General features: G+C 43.5%; 1 protein-coding gene across 2 annotated transcripts in view; it reads right to left on the bottom strand.

Moving 5' to 3' along the window:
* The window catches only part of LOXHD1 (lipoxygenase homology PLAT domains 1), a 195,615-nt gene that overhangs the window by 111,169 nt on the left and 65,372 nt on the right, over positions 1-19,074 (bottom strand). For both annotated transcript variants that reach the window (XM_025273259.3, XM_044934547.2), the window contains exons 9-13: positions 18,233-18,368; positions 17,238-17,398; positions 16,142-16,228; positions 15,578-15,713; positions 180-334 (exon numbers count right to left, since the gene is read on the bottom strand). In XM_025273259.3, coding sequence (XP_025129044.3) covers positions 180-334; positions 15,578-15,713; positions 16,142-16,228; positions 17,238-17,398; positions 18,233-18,368 — 675 coding nt within the window. The remainder of the gene's footprint in view (positions 1-179; positions 335-15,577; positions 15,714-16,141; positions 16,229-17,237; positions 17,399-18,232; positions 18,369-19,074) is intronic.

Below are 19,074 nucleotides of genomic sequence, written 5' to 3'. Positions count from 1 at the left end.
TCTCCAGCTCCCAGTCCTAGGAGCCTGGTGGGTGTCAGGCATGTAGTTCCCTGTTCCCTCCCCCAGAGCCAGCCACTCTGATGGCCAAGGCCTGTACCAGTGGGCAGCTCTACCCGGAGCAGGGAAGACCAAGGAAGAGAGGGTGGGGCCGGTGGGGACATGGCACCACTGCAACTTACATTGCCCTTCTCAAACAGGTCGGTGTTATTCCTGCAGTTGTAGAGCAGCCGCTCCCCTGTGTCCCCCACGTCACCGTAAAGGCAGAGATAGACGTTGGCATCCGTTCCTGCACCTTCGAGTTCCCCAGTGCACACAGTCACGCGGTACCGGGCCACTGGCAGGTAGAGGGGGAGACCACTGACTGCCAGCCCCCTGCTCCCAGTGCTGGCCCTGCTGCTCCCCACTTTCAAGCACTGCTTTCCCCTCCTCCATCCAGCTCTCATCCAGGGCTGACCTTGCTCCTTCCCTCGGCTGCCTCAGGACAATGATGGGCCAGCTCAGCTGCGAATCTCTGTCCCAGACAGTTCAGAGCTTCCTGCTCCTGGCTAATCATCAGAACTCCATGGGAAATGTTTATAAGAATTCCGATTCCTGGGCCCTGCCTCAGACTTCTCAAATCCTAGTTCTTGAGCTGGACACCTAAAACTGCATTGTTCACAAGCTCCCCCAGGGGACTCTGGTGAAGCTGGCAGTATTTGGGGACTACAGGTCTAATTCAAACATTTTGGCACTTGATTCCATTCCAGCCCAGTAGACTTTATTTTGCCTTAGGTTGTTCTCCAATTCATATGTTCCCTGTCTTCCTAAGAAAAGTAAGATAGCTTTTCTTTTGAACAAGAACTGAGCCTCCTCTTCTCTTCAGAACTCCCTAGTGCTAAGGACACGCCAGGAAGAGAAGCAGAGAGAAAGCCACAAAGTGCAGCCGCTCCGGAAAGGGCAGAAGCTTCTTCCCACATTGAAAATATACTGTTGGGGGCAGCCCACATCCTGCACATCACAGCCTTGCTTCCACTTAAAATAAGCTTCAAAGTGAAATTCATTAATTCATTTGCCCCCTGTTTACCTAAGCCTCGTAGGTGGAAGGCATTATGACAGGTGTAATGAGCAAGACAGACAAACTCTTGCTCTGTGGCACTTGCATTAGACTTGAGAATGAAGACTGGAGAGGAGAGATGGACAGTAAAATCACAAATTAAGAACAGGGAAATCTCTGAGTTATATCTGTAACAAAGCTGATACCCTGAAGTGATGCCACAGAGTGTGCTAGAAGTGAAGAGAAGGGTGGTGAGGGGGTGAAACTGATTTAGAGATGCAGAAAAGCTTGCTGTGAGGAGGCAAGGCTTGGACTAAGATATTAGTGATACAAGCCAGCCACAGGTGCTGTGAAAGAAGAGGATGCTGCTAACTCTGAAGTCCCAGTGTGAGTACGGAGACTATAAAGTGGGGATGAGCAGCTATGTTCTAGGAACAGAGAGAACAAGGCCGGTGTGGCTGGAGTAGAGGAAGCAGGAGGGGATGATGTGAGGTCCAGAAGTGAACAGGGGCCAGAAAGGGGCCCGTGATGTGTGACAAGTCAAGGTAAGACATGTGGCTTCCTTTGCTTATTGTTTTTATTAGTACAGGAAGCCAGTATAGGGTTTAAGCAAGGGAGTAACTTGGCCTGATCTATGTTTTAAAGAGCGTCTGGTTGCTATGTGGAGAGCCGATTGTAGGGGATGAAGGAGAGAATCAGAAAGGATAGTTAGTGGAATAATTACGGTAGTCTAGAAAAGAGAGAGGGTGCTTGTATTTACAGCCACTCACCCTTGCTTTGCATTGCCACCTGAATTCTGTCTCCTGTTAGATAAGAGATGGCATTAGATTCTCGTAGGAGTGCAAACCCTGCTGTGAACTGAGCATGCGAGGGATCTAGGTTGTGCACTCCTTATGAAAACCTAATGCCTGATGATCCGAGGAGGAACTGAGGCAGTGAAGCTAGTGCTTGGGAGAGGCTGCAAATCAGATTAGCATTAGCAGAGAGGTTAACTGAACAGAGGCCGTAATAAATCAATCGCTTGCAGACTCATACCTAAACCCTATCAGTGAGTGGAAAGTAACAAGCTGCATCTGGTGGCAGGCTTTAAGTCAGAATCCAACGCTTACTTTAGTCCATGCGTGGCCCACCCATTATTTTATTTACCACTTCCACCCATGCCTCTTTCTCACTCTGCACACTTTTCTCAGTCACAGTTTCGGCAAGCCCACAAGCTAACCCTAGCCAAAATGAGCAAAAAATAAACATCACTGGGGAGTTTCTTTGGAAATGGGTGAAGACCCAATGACGAGACAGCAGAAGACTCTGAGGCTGCCTGGTGGCTCAACTGGTAAAGAATCTGTCTGCAATGCAGGAGACCTGGGTTCGATCCCTGGGTTGGAAATAGCCCCTGGAGGAAGAAACAGCTACCCACTCCAGTATTCTTGCTGGAGAATCCCCAAGGACAAAGGAGCCTGGCGGGCTATAGTCCATGGGGTTGCAAAGAGTCGGACATGACTGAGCGACTTTCACTTCATTTCACAAAAAGTAGGCTGCACTTCAAAGAAAAAACCAGGAATCCTACTTAAACTACACATTCATTTCAACAGGTGATTTACATTCTCCAAGCCCGTTTGGTAAAATATTTGGCAACCAGCTATCCAACAAAACCATGAAATCTTCTAAACTTCTTCACCTCATGGATACCAAGCACCCTGCATTAAAAGACAAACTCTTGGAGTTTTTCAGAAGAAAAAAAAATGTGAACACGAAGAACAGATGCAATTATTGAAAGGCACCACTTTATCAAACGTATCTACACTGAGAGCATCAGTCTTAGCGCCTAATCGCGTTGCTAGAGCTAGAAACCCTTTAATATTGGTGAAGAGCTGATCCTGCCCGTGACTAAGGACATTGTTGTGAGCCTTAAGGAGAGACTGCAGCTCAAAAGGTCGCACTTGTTCCTCTTTTGGCCAGCACCTTAACTAGGTGAACGGATGAATGGATGATATCCCCTTAAACAGCAGGGGATATTGAGGTGCAACTGTTAGGATTAGAGAGTCACCATGATATGGAATCCAGGTTGATGAGTCTACCGATGATGACAAGGCAACAATGCTTGTTTTTGTGCGCTATATTTTCAGGAGGATGTGCACGAGGGTATGTCACGTGCACTTTTGTTGCCAGCCAACACCAGAGCTCAAGTCTTTGAATGGCTACATATCAGGAAAACTGAATTGGTCATTCTGTGTCAGTATATGCATGGACGGAGCAGCTGCCATAACTAGACAACTTTCTGGTTTCACTACTCGGGAAAAGAGGTTGCTTCTGATTGTAAACCTACACACTGTGTCATCCATAGAGAAATGCCAGTTAGCTGAAAAATGTCACCTGAACTTAACAATGTTTGACAGGTTGTGATTAAAATTATCAACCCCATTAAAGCATGCGACCTTAACTCATGTCTGTTTACGCAGCTCTGTGAGGAGATGGACACAGAGCTCACATGCCTTCTCTTATACACAGAAATGAGGTGGCTTTCTAAAGGAAGATCACTGACCAGAGTGCTTTTGTTACAAGGGCCACTCCAGAGATTTCTTCTAGGAAAACAATCACTATCAGGCAGCACATTTTAGTGACACAGAATTCGTTGCAAAACTTGCTTACTGAGTGACATATGCAACCTGCTCAACAAACTCAGTCTGTCACAGGGGAAAATGACACTGCTTCCAAGTCAGCAGATAAAGTGGCTGCGTTCAAAGCCAAACTGGAATTATGCGGCTGATGAGTGAACATTGGGATTTTTGACATGTTTCAAACATTAGCTGAGATTTTGAAAGAGACTGAGCCAGCAGCTTCATTCTCCCAGCTTGTGCATGATCACCTATCTCAGCTTTCAAAAGACTTGGAGCATTACTTTCCAACCACAAAAGACTCACAAACTGGGAAGGAACTGATCCGTGAACCATTTGTGAATAAGCCAGGTGAGTTGACTTTGTCTGTGCTAGAAAAGGATCAACTGCTTGAGATCACAAATGACAGTGGCCTTAAAAGTGTGCTTGGGACAACTTCAAATCTCCATACTTTCTGGATTAAAGTCAAGGTGTAATATCATGAGATTGCCAAAAAAGCGCTGAAAAGCCTGCTTTCATTTCCAACATCCTATCTTTGTGAAGCAGGGTTTTCTGCAGTGACAGCAATCAAAATGAAATTACAGAGTAGACTGGACATCGGCAACACACTCTGGGTGTCACTTTCTCCCATTGCCCCCAGATGGGACCAGCTAGCTGCAGAAAAACAAGTTTAAGGCTCACCGATCCAGCATTGTAGTGAGTTGTATAATTGTCTCATTATATATCACAATGCGATAATAGCAGAAATAAAGTGCACAGTAACTGTACCTTGCGTAAATAATCCCCAAACCATCTCCATCCCAGTCCAAGGAAAAATTGTCTTCCTTGAAATCAGTCCCTGCTCCCAAAATGGACGGGGACTGCTGCATTTGACGATCATAAAGAGAGGTCAAGATGGCAGTTGAATACGTGTGGAGGGTCAGGACTGTTGACATGACTTTCGTCATCATAGACATGTAGATTCCACTGCAAGTCACAGTGCCAGATGAGGTCCTCTGTGGAGAAGATGCAGACGAGGACTGTGGAGGGATGCCCACTTTAGAGGTCAAGCCCAGAAGCTAGAAACTCAGATGAGAAGCAGCAGCCAGTGAAGCAGAGGGATTTTGCTCTGAATCTAAGACTGCTCTAAAAAGTCCATTTTTTTTAAAAATGAAGGGGCTATTAAGGCATTCCCAGATAAACAAAAACTAAAAGAACTCATCACTAGCAGACCTGCTCTAAAAGAAATATTAAAGGGAGTCCTTCATATTTGACGCTAGACAGTAACTTGAACACACTCAGACATAAAGAGAATGAGGAAAAGTAATGATAGAGGTATATTTATAGACAGTGTATTTTAATTTTTGTTTGTACCCTTTTCTTCTCATATTTTATACAAAAGACAACTGCATAAAGCAATATATATATAAAATTGCATTGGTGGGTTTGTAATGTATGAAAATGTAATTTGTATGGCAATATAGCCTGAAGGATGAGAAAGAAACAAATCTACACCAGAGCAGAGTTTTTGTATATTATTGAAAATAAGTTGGTATTAATCCTAACTAGAATGTTGTAAGTTAAGATGTTAATTGTAATTCCCTGGTATAATTCCCCAAGTGTAATTCTTTCCAATAAGAAAATAATTTATATAAATAAAAAGAAACAAGGGAACTAAAATGATATTTTAGAAACTAATACAAAAGAAAGAATAAGAAAGGGACAACAACAACAACAAAAAAACTTATGACATATAAAAAGCAAATAGCAAAATGGCAAACTTAAATCCTGCCTTATTAGTAATTACCTTAAGTGTACATGAACTAAATATTTTAATCCAAAGGCAAAATGTGATGATAATCCGACAGAGATAGGATGGATCCCCCTACTCCACATTTGATCAGAAATCAAGGTCAATGATGCTACATATGTAACAAGAGTGAACATAAGATGATTTTTCATATAATGAGGAGTTCTGGGAAGAGCATGATAAACTTCAAGCAGGTCCAAAAATGGCTTGAGATAGCAGGGAGTGATGACTGGCTTGGGGTATGGTGGTTAGGGGGTGGGAATTTCTTCACATGGGTCCTTGTATGGCTTGAACTTTCCACCAGTGTGAAGGAAGGGAACATCCAGGTTTTCTCACCAAATTGCCCAGATATCAGGCAGAAAATGAGAAAGATTGGTGTAGCTGGAAAGCTATCAGAGGCCAAACATCAAAAATAATTCATGCTCCTTATTACACAGAGATTGACAGAATGAATAATGGATCTTACCATCTGATGTGTGGAAGAGACACACTTTAGATGCAAAGACACAAATAGGTTGAAAGTAAAAGGATGGCTCAGGAAGAGACAGACACTCTGCATGACAGACTCTAGGTTCATGCACATCACTCCTAGTGACCCAATTTTGTCCCTTTTTATGGCTGAATAATATTCCATAGTATATATGAACCATGTCTTCTTTATCCATTCATCTGTCTGTGGACCTTTAGGTTGCTTTCATGTCCTGACTATTGTAAATAGTGCTGCAATGAAAACTGGGGTACGTGTGTCTTTTTGAACAGGTATCCAGGTTGGGAAGAAGTAAAACTATCTCTGTTCATGGACAACATGACCTTGTATAATGAAAATCACAAGGAATCTACTAAAAATGATCAGAACCAATAAACGAGTTCCGAAAAGTCATGGCATACAAGATCAAGATAGCAAAATCAACTGTATTTCTATTACCTTGCAATGAATAATCTGAAAATAAAACTAATAAAACATTTCCATTCAAAATAGCATTAAAAAGAATAAATGAAAGTGACAGTTGCTCAGTTGTGTCTGACTCTTTGCGATCCCAAGGACTCTACAGTCCATGGAATTCTCCAGGTCAGAATATTGGAGTGGGTAGCTGTTCTCTTCTCCAGGGTATCTTCCCAACCCAGGGATTGAACCCAGGTTTCCTGCATTGCAGGTGGATTCTTTACCAGCTGAACCACCAGGGAAGCCCAAAAAGATTAAATACTTAACAGATAATTTTTTTTAATATTTATTTGACTGTGCTGGGTCTTAGTTGTGGCATGTGGGATCAAATTCCCTGACTAGGGATCAAACCCAGGGCCCCTGCATTGGGAGCATGGAGTCTTAGCCACTGAACCACCAAGGAAGTCCCTTAACAGATAATTTAAGAAAACAAGTGAAAACAAATTAATAAGTCATGGAGATGTACAGTAGAGCAACTAATATTAATAATACTGTACTGCATGTTTGAAAATTCTGAAAAGAGTAGAAGGCAAACGGAAAAGAGGGCATCAGAGGATGAGATGGTCAGAGAGCATCACTGACTCTATGGACATGAACTTGAGCAAACTCTGGGAGATGGTGGAGGGCAGGGAAGCCCAGTGTGCTGCAGACCATGCTGCCGCAAAGAGTCAGACACAACTTAGCAACTAAACAACAAGAAGACAGCATATCTTAAAAGTTCTCATCACAGGAAAGAAATTATGTAGCGACATATGGTGATGGATGTTAACTAGACTCACTGTGGTGATCACTTCACAATGTACACAAATACTGAATCATTATGTTGTATACCTGAAACTAAATATAACTTTGTGAGTCAATTATGCCTCAATAAAAAAGAAAGAAATGTGTAAAACTTATACTCTGAAAACTAAAAAACTGTTGAAAGAAATTAAAGACGATTTAAATAAGTGGAAAAGCATCCTGTGTTCTCGAATTGGAAGACTTAACATCATTAAGTCTTAACATGGCTGCAGTCTGTTGAGGTCTCATCTTTAGGCTCCAGTTGCATCGTTAAGGCAATACTTCTCAAACTGACCTACAGATAAAAATGAATCTCTATCAGTCTTAGTTGACTTCTTTGTAGAAATTGACAAGCCATCTCTAAAATACATATAGAACTTCAAGGGACCCAAAAGAGCCAAAACAATACTGAAAAAGAATATTAAAGAAGCAAAACAAGTGTTGGCAAAGATGTAGAGAAATTAAAACTCTCATACATCACTGATGGAAATGCAAAACGTGCAGCTGTTTTGAAAAACAGTAGGATAGTTTCTCAAAACTCAAAACAGAATTGCCACATAGCAGCAGTTTGACTCATGGATATAAATCCAAGAGCACTGAAAACATATGTCCACACAAAAGCTTGCACATGGATGTTCATAGTCACATTATTCATAATAGCCAAAAAGTGGAAACAACCCAAATGTCCATCAACAATTGAATGTGGTCTATCTACACAATGAACTACTATTCGGTAATTAAAGTAAACGAAATGCTGATACATGCTACAAGGTGAATGGATGTTAAAAAACATTATGCTAAGTGAAAGAAGACTGAGCACCGAATATCTGATGCTTTTGCATTGTGGTGATGGAGAAGAATCTTAAGAGTCCCTTGGACTGCAAGGAGATCAAACCAGTCAATCCTAAAGAAAATCAAGCCTGAATAATCATTGGAAGGACTGATGCTGAAGCCGAAGCTCCAATACTTTGGCCACCTGATGTGAAAAGACAAATCATTGCAAAAGACTGTGATGCTGGTAAAGATTGAAGGTAAAAGGAGAAGAGGGCATCAGAGGATGAGATGGTTAGATAGCATCACTGACTCAATGGACATGAATCTGAGCAAACTCCAGGGGATAGTGAAGGAGAAGGAAGTCTGGAGTGCTGCAGTCCGTTGGGGTCTCAAAGAGGTGGACACGACTTAGTAACTAAACAGCAAAGTAAAAGAAACAGACACAAAAAGTCTTATATTAAGTGATTACACTTATATGAAATGGCCAGAACAGGCAAATATAGGGACAAAAAATAGATAATTGGTTTAAACAGATGGCTAAGTACAGAGCTAAGGAGTGAGGTGGGGGAATGGGTGTGACTTCTATTGGGCATGTGGTTTCTTTCAGGGGCAATGAAAATATTCTGAAAGTTGATAGTGGTCATGAAGCATGATTCTATCAATATACTAAAAGCCACTGAATACTTTAAATAGATGATTTGTATGAACTTGTATCATACCTCAATATAGCTGTTGTTTTTTAAAAATGAACACTACTCATCCGTGGTCCATCTGAAATGAAGTACCAGTCCATCAGAAATGATGTACCAGAAAGTTGATTTCAATGCACAAATTTTTTTCGGCCACATACCCATTTTATTTGGTGATATGAAGACATCTGAAAATTAAATTTGACCTTTAAATATATGAGTCTGAAGATATAATACCTGAGCAAAAGCACTTGTTAGAAGAAAAGGTCAAGGACAGCAGCTTATCTAAACCTGCCTGACTGGGGCTGGCAGAGGCAGCCACTGAAGCCAGCAAGGGGGAAAGGTCTTGCCTCCAACACTGCCTCTTTGGGGGACAGCACCTGGCATTCAACCGTTGCTGTCTCTCCAATCAACTCTGTTAAAATACAGAAGCTACGTGTTTTAAATGTTCAGACAGCATAAACGAAGCTGATGTTTTTGTGTTAAGCTCCCAACGATAGGCGTTGTTAACAGTAATCAGAACAAATAGCGGTAACTGGATTGAGTAATGAAACGGGGAAGCACAAAAGGGAAGGGGGCACGCCTGTCTCACTCATTCTGAATTTTGATGAAGGTCGTTTTGCCTTTTCCAGTTGTAACTATTAGGCCCTTCCCAGAAGCAAGCTGATAAGGGAATTCAGAAATCCCTGTGCCTGGGAATTCCAGTCCCCTTTATTCAGGAGTTCAAAGGTCTGTTTGCCTGGAGGTTGTCAGGGGTCCCAATCCTCTCTAGGGGATGGGGCCCTCCCAGCCCACCTGCCACTAAGTTTTCGAGCTCCTTCCTGGTGAGAAGCCTGCGGGCAATTAAAGATGATTTTAACTGTTAGTTATCAGCAATGAAAGACTTCAAACAGACAGTAAGTACTGGAGCCTCTTGTACTTTAATTTTAAAATTACAGCTCAGCCTGATTAGCAAGAAGCTACAATTTTCAGCACTTGAGTCCAGTGGTCTCTTGCCCGCTCATCAGTGGTACGAAATCACTTCTGCTGGGCACACACTGGAGAATGCTAATTTTATCGGTTTTACTATCTCATACAGCTCCTGAGGGAAAGGCAAGGTGGAAATAAATTGTGGGCTGGTGAGTGTTTTGTCCGTGTTTCCTGGTCTGCATTAATCAGTGCGATCACCCCTGGTGGCATCCTGGCTCTCAGACATGGTGTTAATTGCTTGTTTGACTGGCCCTTGTTTTTTAAGTAAACTAGGAGTTTACTTACAGTTTACACAGTTTCAAACCTAGAGAATTGGTTTTAAATTGGTATTTACTCATCTTACACTAGCCCAAGGCTCTCCCCAAGGGATTTCCAGGAAGCCCTGCATATTATTCACTAGATCAGGATACCAACTGCGGAAGTGAGACATTGCCACCACCTCTATTTATTGTTACAAAGAAGCATCCAGACCAGCAAAGGAGATCTGAATTCCTGTAGAGGTGAGTGAGGACATGGGTATGTTCCAAGAACAAGAGAAATTTATGTGGGCCAAAAAGAACAGTTGAGGGAAAGAAATTCAAGTTGGTATGGGCTCCAAAGTACTGCCCAGGACCCCCAGAAGACATTAAAATGCCTTTATAGCCAGAACAAACAGCTCTTCTGTTACAAACCCAGGTCCTGGGACTCTTTAATCAATAGAAATTGGTAAGAGGCCAGAAAAGAAATTCAGGCAAGGCTTTACAAGTGCCCTTGCTTGCTCTCCGAGGAGGGCAAGCTGGTTCCTTAAACAGGATGAGAGTAGTGGCAGATCGGTGGCTCTGATTGGAGGAGTGGCTTAGGTGGTCTGCCCACCCCCTTGGTGGTGCTGTGTGCAGGGGTCATGCCCAGTGTCCTGCTTTTGCTCCCTGTGATTCAGAAATGGCAGTTGGTTTGTGGCCTTTTTGTATCTGTGGTTCATAATTGCCCCAACTGCTGTATGTGTGCAGTTATTTTTAGTCCCTTGTAGCTTCCTTGTGTTATGTTGCTAGAGGTGCAAGCACTCCAGTAAAGGGTGCCAGGTCTCAACTTAGCTCACTTCAATCCAATACTAGTCATTACAGAATTTTTTTAATTGCCATTGTCTTGTAATAGTATCACAGAAGGCAAAAACAAACAAGAGCGTTTTTGTATGTAACCTATAGAAATGCTCTTCCTCCCCACCCCTCCCACCATGATCTCTTCTAATCTTTCAAATCCCTACTTCCAACTCTCAGCTTCTTCAGCAGGAAGCTCATCTCCCCACTGTGTCCACAGCATTCATTCAAATCCTGCCGGTTCCACCTGCAAAGTATTTCTTGAATTTATGTTCTCTGTAGTCAACTTGGTCCTTGCCCAATTTCAAGATTGCGTCTTCTCCCCACTGGATGAAATATTTCTTAAAGACCTGTCCCTAAAATACACCCTCCACACACCCACAAGTCCTTGACAGAGCAGGAGAAAGAGAAGAAGTAGAGAAGAAGGAGCTGGAGGGAGTTCAAGTTCAAGGGTGGTATACATGTCATCAAGGTCGTGAGAAGCCTAGGAGCGCAGGAGCCCGAGTTGGAGGTGGAGGCTGAGTCAGAGCTCGGAGGAGCAGCTCTGTGGGATGAGCCCGAGTCAGGTCCTGAGGAGTGGCTGCTTGCCTGGGAGGGAGGTGAGGGCACCAAAGCGGACGAGGACTAGCATGCAGACGAGCAGATTTTCCACTCGGACATTGATGAGTGGAACAAAGCCTCTCAAGTTTTGATATGTGCAAAAATCACTTGGTGTGCTTGATAAAAATACAGATTACCAGGCAGAGCCCTCAGAGAGTCTAGTTAGTATTAGCTGAGATTGGGCCCAGGCATCTTTGTTTTAACAAACACTCTGGGCAATTTTGATATAAACAGGCTCTTGACCACACTTTGAGAGATACTATCTGATGCAGGCTGAATTGTGTCCCCCTCATATCCATATCCACTCCAGAACTCTTGCCTGGAAAATCCCATGGATGGAGGAGCCTGGTAGGCCGTAGTCCATGGGGTCACTAAGAGTCGGGCACTACTGAAGCGACTTAGCAGCAGCAGCAGCATATCCATATGTTGAAGTCTGCGGGAAATTAACAAGATGGCACCAGTCAGGCTCTCTCATTTCCCCCCTCCCCACCGCCAGGCTCTCATGCCCGCTGGCCCCATGTTCTGTAAACAATGACTTTGCACAGCTATTAACAGCCGAGACCACTTATAGCACTGCGCATGCGCGTCATGAGGTACTCAACTTGGTCATAGGCTACTTTGTGCAGTAGGCCTATATGAGCTTCACCTGGAAAGGCCCTGAAGGGTTGGATGTGCTTATGTTCAGTTCAGTTCAGTTCAGTTCAGTCGCTCAGTCGTGTCTGACTCTTTGTGTCCCCATGAATCGCAGCACGCCAGGCCTCCCTGTCCATCACCAACTCCTGGAGTTCACCCAGATTCACGTCCATCGAGTCAGTGATGCCATCCAGCCATCTCATCCTCTGTTGTCCCCTTCTCCTCCTGCCCCCAATCCCTCCCAGCATCAGAGTCTTTTCCAATGAGTCAACTCTCTGCATGAGGTGGCCAAAGTACTGGAGTTTCAGCTTTAGCATCATTCCTTCCAAAGAAATCGCAGGGCTGATCTTCAGAATGGACTGGTTGGATCTCCTTGCAGTCTAAGGGACTCTCAAGAGTCTTCTCCAACACCAAAGCATTGCTGTTCAAAAGCATCAATTCTTCAGCACTCAGCCTTCTTCACAGTCCAACTCTCACATCCATACATGACCACAGGAAAAACCATAGCCTTGACTAGACGGACCTTTGTTGGCAAAGTAATGTCTCTGCTTTTGAATATGCTATCTAGGTTGGTCATAACTTTCCTTCCAAGGAGTAAGCGTCTTTTAATTTCATGGCTGCAGTCACCATCTGCAGTGATTTTGGAGCCCCGAAAAATAAAGTCTGACACTGTTTCCACTGTTTCCCCATCTATTTCCCATGAAGTGATGGGACCGGATGCCATGATCTTCGTTTTCTGAATGTTGAGCTTTAAGCCACCTTTTTCACTCTCCACTTTCACTTTCATCAAGAGGCTTTTGAGTTCCTCTTCACTTTCTGTCATAAGGGTGGTGTCATCTGCATATCTGAGGTTATTGATATTTCTCCCGGCAATCTTGATTCCAGTTTGCGCTTCTTCTAGTCCAGCGTTTCTCATGATGTACTCTGCATATAAGTTAAATAAGCAGGGTGACAATATACAGCCTTGACGTACTCCTTTTCCTATTTGGAACCAGTCTGTTGTTCCATGTCTAGTTCTAACTGTTGCTTCCTGACCTGCATACAAATTTCTCAAGAGGCAGATCAGGTGGTCTGGTATTCCCATCTCTTTCAGAATCTGTTGCTACAGCTGCTGTGCCAGCCAGGAGAGAATAAACATGTCTCCAGTTCCTACGGCTCCTCGAGTCTTCTTCCAGTCTCTTAGCGCGAGCCTTGCCTACCCTGGGTTCAGCGGACGGTGTGCACAGTGAGATACAGTGAGACAACTGGCATCACGAACAGGATCAACAAGACAAAGTCACACCCCCCAGGGCCTCAGAATGTGATTGTTTTTGGAGGCTGGACATTTAAAGAGGTAAACAAGATAAAATGAGGTCATATGTGTGGACCTTCATCCAGTATGACGGGTGTCCTTTTAAGAAGAGACTAGGACACAGATAGGAGCACAAACAGAGAAAAGGTCATCTGAGAAGATGCTCATTTACAAGGCAAGGAGAGAGGTCTCAGGAGAAAGCCAACCTGCCAACACCTTGATCTTGAACTTCATCTTCCAGAACTATGAGAAAATAAATTTCCATTGTTTCAAAATCCCAGTCTATGGTATTTTGTTACAGCAGCCCAAGCAGACGAATTCACTATTCTAGAACAATGGTAGAAGTGGGTGATCTAGAGAATGACCAGGGGACACAGTGCAAAAGAGTAACGTGAACAAAGTCAACAGAAGATGCAAATGAGCTGGGACGGAGGTCCCCCTATAAGCAGTGTGAGCTTTGAGGCTGGAAGTGCAGAGAGAGTCAGGAGAACGTCCCCTCTTGGCAGCCCCACAGCCGTGAGGACAGAAAACTGGGTTTGGGGAGAAGGGGAGTCATGCTTTAGTCAAGGCAAGGGAGAGATGGAGGTAAAAGAACAGACTGGACATTTAAGTAAAAGTGGCAGCTTTCTCTCTGAAAAAAAAAAAAAATCTCACTAGAATGACAGCATACCGGAATTTTAAAGATTTAACCAAACATAAAATTGTCACCAATAAAGCGTGGGGAGAGGGAAGAATATAGACAACAGCAGCCAAATTTCAGAAGCTGGGGCACAGCTAGAAAAGTGACTAATGCCTTAGCACAGTGGGTCCTCACCAGGGCCCCTAGCAATTTGTTGGATAAACAAATTCCTGAGCTCCCCACCCCAGACCCACTGAATTAGAAAATCCATGGGTGGGGCACAGCAATCTGTGTTTCAAGAAGCCCTCTAGGTGATAATGCTGAAGTTTGAGGTCCCATGACTTAACAGACGGAGAGAATTATTAGAGCAGTCAGTTGTGAAATTCACAAAGCAACCTTGCAAAAAGTCTCAGGAATGACAGCACCCGGTGACTTCAGAAATGGGGAGTGAGGAGCTAATCTCATGAGGACTGGTTGGCAGGATTTAGAAAACAGATCTCAAGCCCTTCTCCTCAATTGTTCATATCTACAGGCTCAATTCTGGCACATAAAGAGGGCAGACCAGGTAACAGTAGGTGTATTTCTGCCTTGGGCTATGTTTTATATAAAGTCCTAATTGGAGGCTGAGCAGGGATCATATTATTTATCATATTTTCAGGGAGATGACTGCCTTGCTGCCAAAGAAACTACTACTGAATGTGAAAAGGCCGAGTACAGTCACTGACAAGGTAAGAGATCTTGATCTAGGTCCCACTCTGCCTCTAACTGTATCATCAGGGCAAGAACTTCCTCGGTTTCCTTATGTGCATCAAGCTATTCTAAGGATCTTTGAACACAAATATTCCATAGTTATATATTTTAATTAAAATTGAAGAAGCATCATAAAATAGTATGAATTGCAAGCATTGCCTAATTGAACTAACAGGGTGATCCCTCTTTACATGTATACATATAGAGAGAGAGACAGCTTCTACTGGATGTGCAAATGCCTGAGAAGTGACATTATCCAGATACTTAGAAGGACTTCAGGAACGATGGGTGATGTTGTTTTCTATATAGACTTAACTTTCTGCAATTTTTCAAATTAATTTTGCGCTTAATTATCTTAAGTGCTAATTCTGATCAATTGCTAATATTTGCTTGCAGTGCCATATTGAGGGCCATAAAGCTCACTTCAGACTCGATGGGAAAGAATGATGTGATTGCTCAGTAATGTCTGCCAAGGGAAAAGGATAGGACATATGCCATGCGCTTGCCAGCACTGTGGTGGTACCACCTAGAAGCAAAATGGTCTTGCTTACCTCTTTGACTGTGGATGACTTCAGATTAAAAGCTCAGCTCTCTCCTACTAGCCTCAAACAGAAATAGAGGATTCACAAGGGAGCAGTTGAGTATGGCTGTAAGAACCCAGATCCAGCCTTCCTTTTTTGAAGAGCATCTCATGAATAATTTGAAGAGGATGCTTCTCCAGAGTGTCTGGAGAAATATTGTTCAGTGTGGATTCTTCTCATTGTCTCACAGCCAACCTGAAGACCCAGAAATCTCCCCCTTCTCACCCATACCCATCATCAGAGAGCTTTAGCATCATGCCTTGGAGATGGTTCCTACAAGCCTATCTTGGGTATAGGATCTTATAAACTCATTCCTCATTCAAAGGGAGCCTGATTCTGCATAGCGGATAAGACTACAGCTCATGAGTCAGACTCCTATTGGCACACACACCCCCCATACCACTACCTCCCCCAGGATAAGAGCCCGTCAGTACTTACTGCCCATTATCCTCCGTACTGTTGGGCCTTCAGCAGTCATTTCCCTAACGATCTCATTGTCATCCTCATTGGCATCCAGCCAGCGATTACAGTTGAAGTTATACTTGTCCTTGGTCAGAGTGTTCATCAGGGTCATCTGGAAACAAGTCCTGGGGTGAGCAAGTGGGTGTACTAGAGATATTCATCCATGCCTTGAGGTTCCTGTTCTGCTAGTTCATCTCAAGGAGGATGAGGCCGTCCCCCCAGAGAGGACTCTTGTGGAAGATGGAGTGCCAGATTAATATTTATCCCTCTGGTCCCCCAGAGACCCACAGTTGCCTGGCAGCCAGATGACTGGGACACAAGGCAAGTCTCTTGAAACCTAAGCATCTTTTTAGCCTACTTTGGAAGTCCTGTCCTCATCAGGAATTCTATGCATCATGTGTCCAATTTTAGGTCTCACTGTAACCCTTCCCCATCCACACTTCCAACAGATAAAGGCAAACTAATAAGACAAGGTCATTAGAAAGAAACCATGTTGGTTCCTCTCCGAATCACCTTCCAACCCCAAAATGGTCATCTCACCTTTTCTAAATGCCATCCAGAACCAGGATTCCTTTTATCATGCCATACCCGAATCTTATAAAACCTGCCAAGGTCTGGGAGCTCAATCTATGGTGAGAAATAACAAGGTTTGCATGGACAGAATCAAGTGAAATGTATTTATCCTCATAGCTGAGCCCCTGCCAGGAGGGCACCTGCTTTGAGTTGTTTTTTCAGCATCAAGGCAGGGTTTACTTCAAACCACCCTCATATACTCTATCTTTTTGTGCTCCTTTAACCAATGGCACATGAGGGTGAGACAGCTGTAGATCCAGGGTTCAGCCTGGGCTGGTGAAACTGAACAAAAATAACTGACCCACAGTAGGATCCTGACTAAAGGAAATCTTCCAAATGATAAGCTTTCAGTTACAAAATCTATATGGCAGCCCTGCAAATTAACACAGGCCCACAGCCCCAGGACTCTGCTGGGCACTGAAACAGACAAAAAGATCAATACAGTGGTCATGCCCTCTCCCAGGGGCTCAAAATCTAGCTGAGAAGACAAATACATAACGAGCAGTGAACTGAAGGTATAATAGAAGCTCAAACAGGGTGCTCTGAAAAGAGAGCCACAAATTACAAAATTATTCTTACCTAAAGGTCAGAGCAGCACTTCCGTTGGCAAAACAAGCCCTGCTCTACTTATATACATATCGAAAATTTAAAGCTGAACTTATTTTTAAATGTTCTAAAATGTATACTTTCCCTTAAATTGGCTCCTCACTCTAATTCAGTCCAGGTTGGGCTGTTTGACACTAACTGGGCTCCGGGTCTCTGTTCTACAATGATTCCCCAAGTCGCCAGGCTCCTGGATGCCCAAAGCCATTCCATACTTGCTTCTTCTCCCGTGCTTTGTTTGGAACTGTTTGATTCAGATAAAGGGCCAGATCTAAACTACACCCCAATGCATTGCCTATAGATTAAATGTGGCACTCCTGCAGGGGTCTGGGGACTCTATTTTACCTTTTTGTCTTCAAACTCGATCCAAACCTGGCTTTGAAAACCAGAATCCCATGACAAATACATCTTACACCCCTTCCTCCTTCCTCCATCCCACCCCATCACACTTCCTTCCTACCCTAAATTTCTCAATTATGCCGGGTTTGAACCACTTGTTGTTGGGATTCAGAAGGATCTCATCTGTCCGCCCTTTCTGCCCATAAATCTGGATGAAGATAGGAGAGTTGGAACCAGCTTTCTTCAAGTCGGTTGTCCAGACCCACAGGGACCATGGGAATTCTGCAGAGATAGGTCCAGTTGCACCATAAACTTCAAAAAGTGAAAAGATTTTCATGCTTCCAGTGGGGAAAATGAGCACATTAAAGGTGATCAAGACTGAAATGCAGGTTGTATGCAGTCGTGTCCCACTCTCCCATTATGTAATAGCAAGTACCAAATTTAGGGAATGATGGATTCCTTGCTATTTCAAAGTGCATGCCTTAATGTTCATTTCTTTAAAATTAATTAATATTTTAATTGGAAGATTAAAACTTACAATACTGTGTTGACTTTTGCCATACATCAACATGAATAAGCCATAGGTATACATGTGTCCCCCTCATCTGAACCCCCTTCACACGTCCCTCCCCACTCTATCCCTCTAGCTTGTTCCGGAGCACTGGCTTTGGGTGCCCTGCTTTGTGTATTGAACTCACATTGGTCATCTGTTTTACGTATGATAATGTATATGTTTCAATGTTATTCTCTCAAATCATCCCACCCTTGCCTTCTCCCACTGAGTCCAAAAGTCTGTTCCTTACGTCTGTGTCTCCTGGTGAGAGTCTGTTAGTAAGTTTTAAGTAGGGGCAAGAATAGACTCCACCCAGACTGGCCAGTACATTCAGAGTGCACTCTGTTCGACCATTCAGTTCAACAACTAGCCCATCACAGCAGTGTATCAATTTGGGGCTGCTGGAGTATCTACCTTGGTGCCATGAATATAACTCTGTGCGGCCTGTGCCTTGGAGAACTGAGCTCCCTGGGGGACCCTTTCCTTTCCAGAGGAAAATTGAGAAGCAGGGGGACCCAGTGGTCTGATCCTGGCCTTTGTTGGCTCCAGGCCCCTCCACCTACTTTTCAATCTCTTCTTCCTGAGAGACACCATCTCATAGAGCTGCCTCTCGATCAGTCCATCCGCCTTCTTCTCATCCAGCCAGTTGCTGCAAGGGAAGGTCTGCTGGATGCCAGTGAAGGGGCACAGAATCACCACCTGGGCGAGAAGATGACATCTTCTGCAGCAAGTCCCCTGACCGGGACTTCCTTGCAATGTTCAACAGCCTCCTTAGCCTCACCTTTAGGGTCATATAGCCTATCTCGTTAAATTTTGGATCAAGAAAGACCTCCTCTAGGAAATCTTCCCAAGAAGGTATCATACATACTCCAATTTACTAGTGCAAATATCAAACATTTTTCTCTATACACACACTCTTTTTGAACACCATACTTCCTTGTGTGCATCCTAAAGTCTCAGTCTGAACCAAACAACTAGAATACTAAATTAATACCCTATATTTGTCTTACAGAAAAAGTCAATCACATAAAAGATAATTAATATCTATAATTTAATATGAAAACTAACCACCCTTTTCAGAGCTTGATCCTTATTCAACCTTCTCTCCTACACCTTGTCCATCTCTACTCACATTCTGAAATCATAGGTTTAGAACATGGCAGTCTATCTAACCCAGACACACCTAGATGCTTTGAAAAGAAGCATCAGAATGCCAAAGACAGGAATCTTAGGAACATCAAGAAAAAAACAGACAAATGGCAACTGGACTAACGGAAGCCAGATGATATTGGGGGATAAGGGAATTAGAATTCAGCCTAGAGTTCTGTATCCCAAAATTTCTTTCAGGAATGAAAATGAAATAAAATAATTTTCAGATAAACTAAAACAGAGTTTACCACGGATA

Source organism: Bubalus bubalis, chromosome 22 (assembly GCF_019923935.1).
Source record: "Bubalus bubalis isolate 160015118507 breed Murrah chromosome 22, NDDB_SH_1, whole genome shotgun sequence".
NCBI classification, from domain to species: Eukaryota; Metazoa; Chordata; class Mammalia; order Artiodactyla; family Bovidae; genus Bubalus; species Bubalus bubalis.
Note: the sequence above shows the minus strand (reverse complement) of the source record. Positions and strands in the feature narration are given on the sequence as shown.